The sequence below is a fragment of the Macaca thibetana genome, chromosome 2, assembly GCF_024542745.1.
Source record: "Macaca thibetana thibetana isolate TM-01 chromosome 2, ASM2454274v1, whole genome shotgun sequence".
NCBI classification, from domain to species: domain Eukaryota; kingdom Metazoa; phylum Chordata; class Mammalia; order Primates; family Cercopithecidae; genus Macaca; species Macaca thibetana.
In genome coordinates, this window is record NC_065579.1 from 45,921 (window position 1) to 61,889 (window position 15,969).

A 15,969-nucleotide genomic window follows, 5' to 3' on the forward strand; every position below is an offset into this window, starting at 1 on the left:
CCTTCGAGTGGAATGACCCTGATAGGGGCATAAGTGGCCAACTGACATGGACCAGACTGCCGCAAGGATTCAAAAACTCTCCTACCCTGTTCGATGAGGCCCTCCATGAAGACCTGGGTGAGTACCAATGCAAACACCCTGAAATAACTTTACTACAGTATGTTGATGACCTCCTGATTGCTGCTGAGACCCAAGAAGCTTGCATCCAAGGGACCAAGGGTCTCTTACAAGCTCTGGGAAATCTAGGCTACCGAGCCTCGGCAAAGAAAGCTCAAATCTGTAAGCCAGAGGTAACATATCTAGGGTACCTGCTTAAAGAAGGGCGGCGCTGGTTAACAGACGCCCGGAAACAAACTGTCCTGCAGATCCCCAGGCCGCAATCCACCCGACAAGTGAGGGAATTCCTGGGGTCGGCGGGGTTTTGCAGACTATGGATACTTGGGTTCGCGGAACTGGCTAAACCCTTATATCAGGCAACACAGGGGCAGCAGCCATTTAAGTAGACAGACGAAGCCGAGTCGGCTTTCCAACAGATTAAAACCGCCCTACTCTCCACGCCTGCACTGGGACTACCTGATGTTACCAAGCCCTTCCACTTATACGTAGATGAGAATAAAGGTGTTGCCAAGGCGGTAATAACACAGAACTTAGGCCCCTGGCGGAGGCCAGTTGCCTACCTGTCAAAGAAGTTAGACCCAGTGGCTGCCGGGTGGCCTCCCTGTCTCCGAATGATTGCAGCCACGGCTCTGATGGTGCAGGATGCTGATAAACTTGTCATGGGGCAAGAATTGCGGGTCGTTACTCCACATGCCATCGAAGGTGTACTCAAACAGCCACCTAATCGCTGGATGAGTAACGCCCGACTCACCCACTACCAAGGACTACTACTAAATCCTCTCAGGATAACATTCCTGCCCCCAACGACCTTAAACCCTGCCTCGCTGCTGCCCAACCCGGACCTGGACGCCCCACTCCACGACTGCACCGAGATACTAGCTCAGGTGCACAGAGTTCGAGAAGACCTGCAGGACCGCCCACTTCCTGACACCGACCTCGTTTGGTTCACTGATAGGAGCAGCTTCATGCATCAGGGCCAGAGGTACGCTGGAGCGGCAGTAACTTCAGAGACTGAAGTAATCTGGGCGGAACCCCTGCCCCCGGGGACATCGGCCCAGAAGGCCGAACTGATAGCGCTCACTCAAGCTCTTACCTTAGGGGCGGGGAAGAAGCTGATGGTATATACAGACAACCGATATGCTTTTGCAACGGCGCATATACATGGGGCCATTTACAGTGAGCGGGGGTTACTGACGGCTGAAGGAAAAGAGATAAAAAACAAGCAAGAAATCCTAGCCCTGCTAACAGCCCTATGGAGGCCAGAAAAGTTAGCCATTGTGCATTGCCCAGGGCATCAGAAACTAACTACTTCAACTGCTCAAGGCAACTTTCTGGCGGACCAAACTGCAAGAAAGGTGGCAAAGGCTCCCAGCCAACTCCTTGCACTCCAGCTCCCTGACCCGGGTCCCCGGGACTTGCCATATTTCCCTGATTATTCAGAACAAGATCTCCAGTGGATTGACAAGCTTCCCCTAAAACAGATCCAGAATAGGTGGTGGACTGATACTAATGACCAAACCATCCTACCAGAAAAATTAGGACAACAAAGTGTTACAACACATCCACCGAACCACCCACCTGGGTGCTTGGCGGATGATAGACCTGATCAGACGCTCTAAGCTCAAATTCAGACATACAGCCAAGATGGCCAGCAACATCGTGACAAGTTGCAAAGTCTGCCAGCTTAACAACGCCTACCCCCAATCCCAGGCCGCAACGGGAACAAGGCTCAGAGGAACCAGGCCCGGTATCTACTGGGAAGTAGATTTTACTGAGATAAAGCCAGGAAAATATGGGTATCGGTACTTACTTGTCTTTGTAGATACTTTTTCAGGGTAGACTGAAGCATTCCCCACCAAAAAGGAAACTGCTCAGGTTGTAGCAAAGAAAATCCTGGAAGATATCCTCCCCAGGTATGGCTTCCCCGTCCAGATAAGGTCAGATAATAGGCCGGCCTTCGTCGCTAAGGTAAGTCAAGATTTGGCTTCCATCCTTGGGGCAAATTGGAAACTACATTGTGCTTACAGGCCCCAGAGTTCAGGACAGGTAGAAAGGATGAATCGGACCTTAAAGAAAACCTTAACTAAATTAACTATAGAGACTGGTGCTAATTAGGTGGTCCTTCTCCCCTATGCTCTGTTCTGGGCCCGTAATACCCCTTACAGACTGGGCCTTACCCCTTATGAAATTATGTATGGCAGACCCCCACCCTTAGTTCCCAGCCTAAAAGATGATCTGCTCAAGTCTGAAACAGAAAATGTCTCTGAACTCTTATTTTCCCTACAAGCCTTGCAGAAAATTCATCAAGAAATCTGGCCCAAGCTGAAGGAACTATATGAGACCAGTCCCCCGCCGACACCCCATCCGTACCAGCCGGGAGACTGGGTCCTGTCGGTGTCAAGCGACACCGACAAGAGACCCTAGAACCCAGGTGGAAAGGACCACTCCAGGTACTCCTAACCACACCCACCGCCCTGAAGGTAGAAGGCATCACGTCGTGGATCCACTACACCCACGTCAAGCCGGTGGACCCAACCTCCGACCTCCTGGGACCAATCACGGCGGTGGCTGAAGCACCGGACACGTGGACTGTGGACAGAGCTAGAAACAACCCCTTAAAACTCACCCTGCGCCGGCAACATAGCTCACTACAAACATGCAGTTAGGTAGTCTAACCCTAACGTTAGTCGCCCTAGTGGCCGCTGGAGAAATCACAAAACCAGCTCTTAATCCCTTTGTCTGGAGATTCTGGCTTTATGAAAACCGAACCCACCCTGGGCAACCTCATAAGCCCGGGAAATTATTGGTCAGTGCTGATTGCCCCTCCTCAGGGTGCAACAGCCCAATTCTACTAAATTTTAATGGTTTTCAAATAGCCAAACCTATGACACCAATAATATGCTTTGAGTTTGATCAGACTAAATACAACTGTAAACACTACTGGTGGCACCAAAATGCCGGCTGTCCTTATAACTATTGTAACATCCACAGACCCCGTTATTGGGGAGAGAGAAAACAGTTAGACCCTAAGTGGCCCTTCCATCGTAGACGGGATAGAGACTTTTCATATACATGGATAGTTAGAGACCTCTGGAACTCCCGCTGCACCACGCCTCAACATGGGGCTGTATACTACTCCCCCTCCTCCACATGGCCTAGCAGTCACCTCTATCTGTGGCGAGGCCTAGTGCAAGTACTGCCCCTGGTCCACGGGAATATCCAACGACAGGAAAACAGACTAACACAAGACTTACGTCCTTTCTCCTGGTTAAAGTTATTACAAGAAGGGCTGGGCACGGTGGCTCAAGCCTGTAATCCCAGCACTCTGGGAGGCCGAGATGGGCGGATCACTAGGTCAGGAGATCGAGACTATCCTGGCTAATACGGAGAAACCCTCTCTCTACTAAAAAATACAAAAAAACTAGCCGGGTGAGGTGGCGGGCGCCTGTAGTCCCAGCTACTCGGGAGGCTGAGGCAGGAGAATGGCGTAAACCCAGGAGGTGGAGCTTGCAGTGAGCTGAGATCCGGCCACTGCACTCCAGGCCTGGGCGACAGAGCGAGACTCCGTCTCAAAAAAAAAAAAAAAAAAAAAGAAAGTTATTACAAGAAGGACTAGAACTTGCTAACCTTACAGGACTTCACAGCCTGTCTGGCTGCTTTCTGTGTGCCACTCTAGGGCATCCACCGCTAACCGCTGTCCCTCTGCCATGAGGATCCTCTACCTCTGCCCAAGCTAACAACCTCCGAAACCTCTCATATGCCCCTATCCCTAACGTGCCCTTATACCTAAACCCCAGTCAGGAGAAGTTTCCCTACTGTTTCTCAGGAACCAGTTCCAGCCTCTGCAGCATCACTGCAACGCCCCCTAATATCACCTTAAAGGCTCCGTCAGGCATATTCTTCTGGTGTAATGGAACATTATCTAAGAACCTACCTAGTCCCTCTGTTAACAACCTACTGTGTCTCCCTGTCACATTAGTTCCCCGGTTGACTCTACTAACTGCTGGCGAGTTCCTAGGGTATACCGGTAACTGGACTAGTGCTGTTATTCACCCAGACCCTAGACCGAGACCTGCACGAGCCATATTTCTCCCCCTCATTGCAGGAATCTCCCTCACCGCATCCTTCATTGCGGCCGGACTGGCGGGGGGAGCCCTAGGTCACACCCTCATAGAAAGTAACAAGTTGTACCAACAATTTGCCGTTGCTATGGAGGAGTCAGCTGAGTCCCTTGCCTCCCTCCAGCGGCAGCTCACGTCCCTAGCACAGGTAACCTTGCAGAACCGGAGGGCCCTAGATCTACTCACTGCAGAAAAAGGTGGTACTTGTATGTTTCTAAAAGAAGACTGTTGTTTCTACATAAATGAATCAGGGCTTGTAGAGGACCGGGTCCAACAGTTACGCAAGTTAAGCACTGAAGTAAAAACACAGCAGTTTGCTTCAGCTGCAGACCAATGGTGGAATTCCTCTATGTTTTCTCTGTTAGCCCCCTTCCTTGGACCCCTGCTAAGTCTACTATTTCTGCTTACCGTAGGACCTTGTGTTGTTAACAGAATTTTACAGTTTGTTAGAGAGAGATTTGACACCGTACAACTCATGGTTCTCAGAGCCCAATACCAACCTGTAAACACTGAGACAGAATCAGACTTATAAGACCCAAGATTGGCTCTAGAGATGCCTGAAAAGAAGGGGAGAATGAAAGGAGCTGGGCACATTCCTCAGCCCCAGGGGAAAACTCCGTGAGCCCAGTACAAACACATCCCATCCTCCCATCCCACCACATATCGCCATATATCTCTCAAACTCCCTGAGCCCAGTACAAACACATCCCATCCTCCCATCCCACCACATATCGCCATGTATCTCTCAAACTCCCTGAGCCCAGTACAAACACATCCCATCCTCCCATCCCACCACATATCGCCATGTATCTCTCAAACTCCCTGAGCCCAGTACAAACACATCCCATCCTCCCATCCCACCACATATCGCCATGTATCTCTCAAACTCCCTGAGCCCAGTACAAACACATCCCATCCTCCCATCCCACCACATATCGCCATGTATCTCTCAAACTCCCTGAGCCCAGTACAAACACCACCTGGAAAGTCTCCGATAAGGAGACGGCCGTTCAAGGTTTTACTGAAAGCGCGGGAATCAAAAGAATTCCTTTGTTCCCCTGTAACTCTCGGGCTATAAAAAGCAAACGCTCGCATTGTTCGAGGCCCTCTTGTACACTGTGGAATGGAGGGACCAGGTTCGAACTTGTAGTAAAGATCCTTGCCGCTTGGCTTTGACTCTGGACTCTGGTGGTCTTCTTTGGGGAACAAACAGTCTGGGCATAACAGTAGAACAACATGTGCCCCTGCAGTTTGCTGAATTTCAGGGCATCACCACCTTATTTCAAGAGTGTCTTTTCCTATCCTCTAGAGTTTTGCCCACTTAAGCAATGGTTTTGCTGTAATAAAGAATTACACTATTTATCAAAATGTTACTTTGGAGAATAAAGTTTTCTTAAACTATCAGGCCCATAGCTAATGCCAATGGCTCCAAGGATGAGAAGGTAAAAAAGCCTTTTTTTGGGGGGGGGGGGCCCAAGAGAAAAAAATCACGTTTCAAACTGTCTTGTGCTAGTCACTGGAAAATCAGAAGTGAACACTTCTCTCTGTGCCCCAAACCTTTCTCATTCAATTATCACTAAATCATATTGACTATACCTCTTTTCTGCCTCTGTTTTATATTCCCACTACCACTGGGAACATAAACATTTACAAAATGGTTTTTATTTAAAAGAAAATGCCAACTATTAATGCGTTTTTTACATGAAAAAAATTAAGCAAATGAAAAAAGCATAACACTAAAAAAAGGCCAACATATTAAAATGAGTAACTGAGATTCTGAACTTTATTTATTTCACCATGGATGGGTGAAAACCTTCTAATACACTGATACTAGTCCAAGGATGTGTGAGAAGAAAACTATAGTTCACTACTGCAAAAGCTTCCTTTGTCTCCTGGTTTCTTTACCTGGTTCCCTTCCATCAATTCCAGCAAACTATAGGCCACAGGCCAAATATAATCTGCCTTATGGCTTTGTAAATAAAGTTTTATAGGAGCTCTATCATGCCTGTTTGCTTACATAGAATCATCATGGCTTTCACACTACAACAGCAAACAACAGCAGGGTAAGTAGATATGACAGAGACCACATAACCTCAAATATTACCCACCTGGTCCTTTACAGAAAAAGCTTGCTAACCCGTTTTATACCACGACCAGAATGCCTTAGTACTCAAATTTAATCTTGCGATTCCCCTGCTCAAATGTCTCCAATGAGCCTCTGCAGCAAACACTGTGGGCTCCCTCACAATAGCCACGCCTTATTCTTTCTTGCAGAAGAAACACAAGTCTATTGGGATATTTATTATCCCAATCCCCCTCCTCAGCCTCAGAAACAGAAATGTTTATTCTAAGCTAATCACATATTTGCCTTCCCAGTGCCTGATTTGGGAATGAGCATGTGGTGTGACCCAGCCAATGAAATGTTACAGGAAGCCCCTTGCATGCTTCTAAGTTTTCTCCCTGTTTAAAAGACACATGTGAAGAAAAGCAGCTCTTGTGATGTTGTGCCGTGAGAACAAGATGTTTGGAGCTGCTGCGATTAGCCAACCCTGAAAGGAGACATGAATAAAACACTGCCAACAGCACAGCTGAAAGAGGAACAAGTGGGATACCTAAGATATCACCGAACAACCAAAACAACTCTGGTTCCTACTGTTTTAGCCACTGCTCATCAGTATTTGCAGTCCAAAGCATTCTATCTGGTAAATTTCCCATGGCCCACAGGATAAGCCCTACTCATTTCTACAGTATTAAAAAGTCTACCATAAATTTGCCTTAGCTAAGTATTCACCTCATTCCCAACCTCTGGTATCTCACACTTTTGGTGCTAGCAAAAGTGAACTGCTCAGAAACCCTGCAAAGTTCACTCAAGCATCTTGTCTTTTGCACTTGCTGCTCTTCCTGCCAAACAGGCAATCTCGTTAGACGTTCCTTCTGGCAAACACACCAACTCGTTGCATGTTCCTTCTGCCAAACATTATTCTTCTTCTGCTTCTTTACCTAGAAAAATTCTTCTCACTCTGTATGTTTACCTTAAATCACACCTGTTTTTTCCCCAAAACTTTTATTCCTCATCACATATGTCTGGCACATAATCAATATATAACAAATCATAATTATAAGCTTCCAGTGGGCATCTAGCACACAGTAAGCACCAAACAAAGTAGTAAAATAATAAAAACGACAATGATAATAACAAGCTCCTGTCTGTATTTTTGTTTGTGTTCTGTAGCATTACAAAAATGGTTAGTATCTAAAAGATATTTGATAGTTATTTGTTAAGTGGACAAGTGAAAACATAAATAGAAATGGGTTCTTTGAAAATTCTGTTGAAAAGGCACAGAAATGGAGACAGCTCTATTATGAGCACCTTAAAGATCAAAACTACATCTGTTCCATCTTTGTCTCCTGCAACTTATGAAACCTAACTTACAGAAGCTCTGTGATAAATAGATAGCTAAAGGTGTCCTCCTACAGTTTGGATTATACAATGTATCAGGTGTCCACAACCCAGTAGCATACTAGCATTTTTGTTATTGTGAAACATTTTTCTACTTTTATTATAATCTGCTGAGCCTAGAGTGGGGCAATTTGTATATTTATTATGGCAATCTTTTGGCAAATGGTAGCAGAGCATCTTGTTCTAACAAAATTACTGTTATCACGACAATTAACCAGCAGGTAGAACACATCTTGTTCCAACAAAGTAAATGTATCTCTTTCCAACTTCAAATGAGGAGGAACGAAGTCAGTAACAGTAAAACCTTGTTGGGACAAGCGTATGTAACACGACTTGTGCTTCAGCATTCTTGTGATCAAAAATTGCTGGGGCAGGAGAATGGCGTGAACCCAGGAGGCGGAGCTTGCAGTGAGCCAGGATCGCGCCACTGCACTCCAGCTTGGGCGACAGAGCAAGACTCCGTCTCAAAAAAAAAAAAAAAATTGCTTACTTTCACTTTTTTATCTATGGTAGGACCACCCAGAGCAAGGGTCCACAACTCCCAGGCCACAGACTGGGACCCATCCATGGACTATTATGAGCCACACCACACAGGAGGAGGTGAGCAGCAGGCAAGCCAGGGAAGCTTCGCCTGTGTTTATAGCCACATCCCAAGGCTCATATTACCGCCTGAACTCTGCCACCAGTCAGACCAGTCAGAGAATTAGATACTCATTGGAGCATGAACCCTGTTGTGAACTGCCCGTCTGAGGGATCTACATTCTGTGCTTCGTATGAGAATCTAATGCCTGATGATCTGTCACTGTCTCACTTTGCCCCCAGATGAGACCGTCTAGTTGCAGAAAAATAAGCTCAGAGCTTCCATAGATTCTACATGATGCTAAGTTGTATAATTATTTCATTATATATTACAATGTAATAATAATATAAATAAAGTAGCACAATAAATGTAACATGATTGAATAATCCTGAAACCACTCCCACCTTCCCTCAGCCCATGGAAAGATTTGTCTTCCACAAAACCAGTCCCTGGTGCCAAAAAGGTTGGGGACAACTGACCCAAAGTAATTCACTATCACAAGTCTTACCTGGATTGCTGTTTTCAGAAGAGATTTTTAGCATCCGTTTTTCTTTGTAGTCGAAAATAATTGGCAAATTCTATGTATCAAATGCAATAAACCAAGTTACTATTTTAATACTGATATAAAAAATACTTACCAAATGTAAAATTCTTAGAGTATTTCTATTATCATAATATCAGAACTTAACAGTATCATCCCATTCACTTATGAGTACATTCTACAAACTTCTCTTTAAGCTTCTAATTAAAGAAGAAAACAATGTAAGGTGAAATGCTCAGAAATCAAGGGCATGGTGACCCAGTAAATTAGCTTACATTATCATGACATAATAGAAAGTGTCCCAGCTCTGCATAAGTCCTAGCTCCATAATGAACAGCTATTTGTTCTTGGACAATTTGCTTCTCTTAGGCTCAATGCCTTCTTCAACAAAGTGAGGACTTTGCTGCCTTATTTCATATTTTACTAGGTTGTTATAAAGATTTAACAAGATATTTTTTAAATGCTCAGAGAAATAGTAAAGCAATGGAATAATCTGTTCCTAAACTTTATGACTAAAATTATCTTGGAATCCCAAATAAAACCCAATGTGTATTTTGTTCATAGGTTCTAATATGCAAATGTAGTTTTCAGAAAATGTTATTAAGTCCTAATTTTGCTTTTCAGTTGTCCTACTCCTTATGGCTTATAATTCAGGGCATCTCAACTATGTCATAGTTTGTAACTAAATTTATTCATAAATATCTCATTAAAGTAGCTAATGTGATTGTCCACTATTATGGAGTTGACCAATCACACCAAGGGCAGAAAAACCAATGGATGTTAAGACCTGGCTTGGACCAATGATCCTTCTCTACAGACTCCAACTCTGAGCCAGATGTTTGTTAGGATAATGCTTTATATTGATGTTCAATGCCAGCTGGCAGGGGAGACCAAAACTCTTTTATTTTTTTTAGTTTCCATGAAGAAGTTGCAAGTTGACATTTTCTAGTTTTCGACATACATGCTAACAATATAATTTTGCACCGAACATGTTATTCAGCTCTAAGTCATCTCATAGACCATCTTACATGACTATTTTTGCAGCACAAATCACAATTTCAGTATTTTGGTGGCACCCATCTTTTGCTTTGCTTCACAGTGTTTCCTTACAGCTAGTCAGCAAATAGTCAAATGACCTTCCAGTGACTGCATAGAACATGGAATGCTTCAAAAATTTGTGCTGCCTCCTTATGCAGAAGCCACACTAATTTTCTCTGTATTGTTCTAATTTTAGGATATGTGCCACCGAAGCAAGCACAAAGCCCTACTTTTACACATGATTAGTGATGAGTCATGGACGAGGCTTGGCTCTGTTAAGTCCAACTAACCTACTTGAGATTCTGAGAATTCTCTTCAATGGCTTCCTGTGAGGTAGAATTTGAAAATATTTTAAAATCTTGAGCTAGAGATAGAAGTAACTTGGACGATTTTCATTATCATGTAAAACAGATCACTCAAGGGCCAACCACAACCGGGAGCCCCTGCTCGTGGAAGGTTCATATGAGACTTTCTCCTGCCTAAGGTTCTATACAGGATATAAAGGTGCCTCACAGCACAGACCTGGTAGCAAAGAAGAAGAAACAAACACTGATCTCTTTCTCTCACGTTATTTGAACCCCTCTGACCCTTCAGAACAAGCCCACCTGATATCTGCTAGAGAAAAGACCAACAACTGCCTCAAAGGATCTCTGACCGTGAAGGTCTCAGCTAATTCTTGGCTAAGATGTGGGTTCCACATTAGGTTCTGAATATGGGGGGAAGGGTCAATCTGCTCACTTTGTCTGCGGATAAAGTCAGGATGCCCAGCAGCCAGAGCAGGGTGCTGGTGCTTTGGGAACAATGGCTGAGCATATAAGCATAGGTATGGGAACTAAAATACGCTGTAACTTCAAAGTCACCGTATGAATTGCCAGGAAGGCTTGAGGGATCTGAATCAGTAAGGGCATCTTGGTGTCAAAGGTCAACCATTACCAGGCAGCAGGACCAGTTTGAGTGGCAACAATGCAGCGACAGAAACAATGGAAACAACAGAATGACTGGAATGTCCTTTTTTTCCTCCTCCTTCTGACTTGATAAAAGGGACTGTCTTCCTTGGATTTAGTGAACCCCTTCGGTTCTTGAAAAATTCATGGAGTATGTAGGAGACAGTCCCCAGAAGACAGTACAAGACTTTCTGCTAAACTGGACATTTCAAGACCCAAATAACTAATCAGAAAAATCAAAGATGTGACACCATTTTTTATCCCATGCATAGGTGTTATACTTGGATGAAATGAACAATGTTGGGATCTCTAAGGATAAAGGTCTTAAAAGTCCTGAGATAAAGAATCCTCCACCCACTGGTACTTCTAACTTGTCTTGCTTTTTTTGTGAGTTCTGGCTGATGCAAGGAACTCACTCACTGTCATTCTAAAACTATCTGAACCGAACTATGACATCTCACCTGATACGTAAGATGCAATTGTTACAATTATTTTAAACCTCAATTTAGCATTAACTCCCCTTTTAATGTAAACACTTACACATTATGATGACTAGAAACAGCATACTCTCTGGCCGTCTGTCCAGACAGATCTTGAGAAGATACATCAATATTTTGCTCAAGTAGAAGGCTGACTAGACTTGCTGATCCACAACATACAGCAAGTATGAGAGCAGTTCTAAAATGACAGAGATAATTTCTCCCTTAGGAACTGCAATAAAGTTATTTTTAAAGCTAATTTGATATATTTTACCAATTTAACATCTTGTCTCTCCGTGCAGAATTAAACATTTACATGTACCAAAAGACATAGCATCTTGGGTGCTCAAGTGTTCATCTTTGTAAAATACCACCAAGGTTAAAAGGAAGGGACAAAAAGGAAACCTCTTATCTCACTGGGGCGTTGCATAGTAGAAGCTACTAATTTAAAGTCCTTTGATGGGCAAGAAACAATGTTAGGACCACTTATCTGAAGTGGACAAAGATTTAAGTGAAGATTTCATCACAGCTTCCCTAGACTGATACGCTGTAATAGAAAATCAGCTAGGGGGTAACATGAACTAGAGCTCTCTGCATGCTGAAAGCAGTAATAATAATAATAGTAAGAAGAGTAGTCACAGGAGTGTCAGTTAATGATGCCAATAAGCATGTACTAGGCACTGAATTAAGTGCCATATATATCTCTCTTACTTATGCACAGTCAACTTTGAAGCATATATTCTCCTACTTTTCATATATGACAACATATTTGGTGGTAAGTAACATTCCCAAGGTCACACACCTAGCAGGTAAGAAAGCTAGGAATTAAACTCAGTCTTGTGTGAATCCAAAGCCTAGCTCTTTTCTCTTTTATCACCCACCTACAGCTTGCCTTCATGAAAGGAAAAGTGTATCCACTTAAAACTATTTTCACTCCCTCTTTCCATACCAATTAAAAATAAAAACATCAAAATACACTGGAAATAAAAAAGGAAGAAGGCTGTTGAACCCATAGTATGTGGGAATAGCAATTAATTGTCATGTAGGGATAAGCTAACATTAATATTCTTCAAAGAAAGCAACTTAAAGCAGAGTCATTGAAAAGACAAAAGAATTTTCAACCCCTACTTATGTTTAATATAGCATATTTAGTGGAAAAGCATCTAAGACACAGAGGTTAAAAACTGGTAGAAAGGGTTAAGAAGTTCAATACTGAGTCATAAAGTAAACTGAAAGTTAAAGTTCACACTTCATAAAATCAATACAAAATCCCTCCAGCTAACATAAGATCATGTAACCAAAACATCATACAACAAAGAACATCAGTCAATACAATAAGAGAAGATGAATCCTACAAAAACTGTACTTTATGTTGCCCAGTCCAAATAACTGTTTTTCTACCTGACAGATTTGTGTTGATACTGACCACTATGTCCCAATAAGTACACATTAATCTTATTAATTTAATATTTATGACTTGAGTGACTGCTATCAATCTAGTTAACAACACACAGATTAAAACTAATAACTATACCTTCCATATCCATCAAGTGCATTTAAATTAGCTTTTTTCTTGACTAAAAATTTCACCACTTGCTGTTTTTGTTCATGTACGCCAAGTAACAGCGGTGTGAGGTCATGCTGTAAAACAATATAAAGCAAAAGCGAATGCAATTCAAAAAAGTACATACTCCTCAACTGAAGCGGAAACTTTATATAAGATCCTACCGACTTACACGCATACAAAGTAAGTAACATGCAGCTGCTTCCTCCTCAATCTTCTGTGCTTTCCCACGTGCTGCTCCTTCCCTTGGAAACACCCCTTCTCTGCCTCACCACATCAACGCTGATCATCTCAAAAACTCACTTTCAACATTCACTGCTTCCAAGACTCTTTGCTTCTAACCCAGCATTCGGCATGCTATTATTGGATGATAACATTTTTCCCACCTAAACAAAGAGCTTCTTGAGGGCAGGGGCTGTATCTTTTGTCTCTATATCCTCCACCCTAAGAAAAATTGTTGTGTATAAAGCAATAATTTGCATGTAAAAAATTTCTTTAGTTTCACGTTTTACCAAAAGTTCAAGCTCCAACAGGTAATAAAAATTGCTATTAATACTCATACTGCCCATTTGAAAAAATTTCCCAACATTTATTTATTTAAAATCTATCTGTATTTAATTTTTCCAGATTGTTAATAGATAATCAGTTCATAGGACTACTGAAACTAAATTACAGAATTCCTATCTGTATTCTTAATAACTCCATGGTTTCTAGTGTTTAAAACTGCCATGCTGATTATGCCAAAGCTCTACATACTTATGAGACACACTGGATAGTCCATAATACAGCTTCAATGGACAAAAAAACAGTTTACAATTTGCTACAATTCTAAATGAGAAAACTCTGCTCTTAACAACGGCTTACTGACCTAAGCACTTGAATGATAACAAAGAGACACAAAATCCCGAGAGGATCATCCTCTACCGACTCAAAGACTACTCACTGCACATTTCTAAAGACCTTCTGAATGGCAGCGAATAACTGACGGTAGGAAGGAAAGGGTATTACTCTGTAAGCTGATAGATACTGCCAATAATATTCATTTTAATGTCTCACCACAGAGATAAAAGTCAGACTAGGCCAGGAATGGTGGCTCACACCCATAATCCTAGCATTTTGGGAGGCTGAGGCAGGTGAATCACTTGAGCCCAGGAGTTTAAGACCAGCCTGAGAAACATGGCAAAAACCTCATCTCTACGAAAAAAAAAAAAAAAAAAGAAATACAAAAACTGAGGTTGGAGGACCATCTGAGTGAGTTTGGGGAGGTCAGGGCTGCAGTGAGCTGTGATTGCACCACTGCACTCCAGACTGGGAAACAGAGTGAGACCACATCTCAAAAAAAAAAAAAAAAAAAAAAAAAAGAGTCAGTAATGTAATTGGATAGGAAAGATTTAAAGAAATCAGCACATATCCAACTCCAACTCTTCTACAGATATCTTAAGTTTCTGAGATATAAGAATTTACATATTACATTTATGTATTCAGTGGTTCTTAAGCAGGTGTGTATCCAGATTTTGAGAAAACTCTTGTTGTTGTTATTGTTGATGTTAGAGACAGGGTCTCATTATGTTAACCAGGCTAGACTCGAACTCCTGAGCTCAAGCAATCCTCCCCCTCAGCCTCCCTAGCAGCTGGGACTACAGCCATGCACCACTATGCCTGGCTTCAAGGAAACATTTTTAAACATACATATCTAGGCTTTACTGGACTTACTCTATCAAAATCTTCAGGAAAAAGCCGAGACTTATTGATTATTTAAAAATTTTCCTCAGGTTACTGGGATGCAAAATTCTAGCTGGAAGCTAATACAACAGACAGTTACTTCAGTCTCATTTCTCACCCACGTGACCAATTCCCTTTCTCATTTGAAGATTTGGCCAAAAAGAGGAAAGAGTAGGAGACAGACTCATTTGCTGAAAACACCACATAATTTTCCCCGGTAAGAGAAGAACAAGGTCTAGTAAACTCAAAATCCAACTTGATCTTGTTACTGAAAGCTCCTTATCTCCCACCTTCCCATCCAGACATGCTAGATTTGAAAGCAGAGTTGAGACTCTAATTGGCCATTTCTACCAGAATAGGATACTAAGTCAGTTAATTACTTGTTATTCCCTCTGCTCAAGGGTTTCCCATTACATGACCACCTATTTACTGCCAATCTGGTTCTTCAGAGGCCTCCTAAAATTGATCTCTAGGCAGTTCACAACTCAGTAACCCCCCCTCCCAAAATGAAAACTGTCATTCTCTAAAATTGAAGAGAACCTTGTCTCACCATACAAAGGAAACAAATAAATGAACCACACACAGATAGACACACACACAGACACAGACACACACACACACACAACCTCTTCATGGTCTTTTCCCTCTATTACCTAATTTCCAAACTGGCCTTGGTATTTCTGATTGCTCTTTTTCCCTTTCCACTTCTGCCTCATGAGCAATCAGAAATATCTTAAGCCTTGCCACTGAGAGGTGCATCACCTCAAATCTATTACTGTTTTTTGGGAACTTGCCAAAGCAGCAGGATTTCTATTCACTGAAACATGTTTAAGTGTTCTTGGAGTTTTCGTGTAAAACCTATTTCAGGGCAAATTTTGCAATTTTACATTCATTAGGGGAAAAAAAAAAACCTAGGAGGGAAAAATTGAAAAATAGTATTACCTTTTACCAATTCAGTGTTTTCAAAAAAAGTATTTACCACAAGTGCATTAAAAAAAACTGTACCCTCAAATGATTCTTTGAAAGTAACAACATTTAAAATAAAATCTTAGATAATTAAGTCATTTCAAAATGTTTTCATTCAGGTTATGCTTGAGCTTCCAAATACGGAAAACTGGCCCTTACACAGGTCACTGTTAAAATGAATGCATTTCAGCATTTTGAAAAGAAAACTGGTGGATCTATACCTTGTTTTTTGATTCAATAGCAGCACCATGTAAAAGCAGTGCTTTGGCCATTAATTTATCTTCATTGTAGATAGCATAGTGTAGAGCGGTATTTCCATACTCATCTGGAATATTTGGATCAGTGCCATGTTCTAGCAACATTAACGCACATTCATCTTCTTGGCATTGTACGGCCTGTCAGTGTTAGACCAAAAACAAATTATAAATGCTAGGAAT

General features: G+C 42.3%; 1 protein-coding gene and 1 non-coding gene across 2 annotated transcripts in view; both read right to left on the reverse strand.

The window, feature by feature from the left end:
* Positions 1-15,969, reverse strand: part of POTED (POTE ankyrin domain family member D) — an 89,172-nt gene that overhangs the window by 38,154 nt on the left and 35,049 nt on the right. Inside the window, 5 exon segments of the mRNA XM_050779072.1 lie at positions 8,787-8,856; positions 10,152-10,183; positions 11,342-11,479; positions 12,815-12,921; positions 15,754-15,927. Coding sequence (XP_050635029.1) covers positions 8,801-8,856; positions 10,152-10,183; positions 11,342-11,479; positions 12,815-12,921; positions 15,754-15,927 — 507 coding nt within the window. The 3' untranslated portion in view covers positions 8,787-8,800.
* On the reverse strand, positions 9,971-10,077 carry LOC126949440 (U6 spliceosomal RNA). Its single transcript, XR_007723741.1, has one exon. It is a non-coding gene; the product is annotated as a U6 spliceosomal RNA (small nuclear RNA).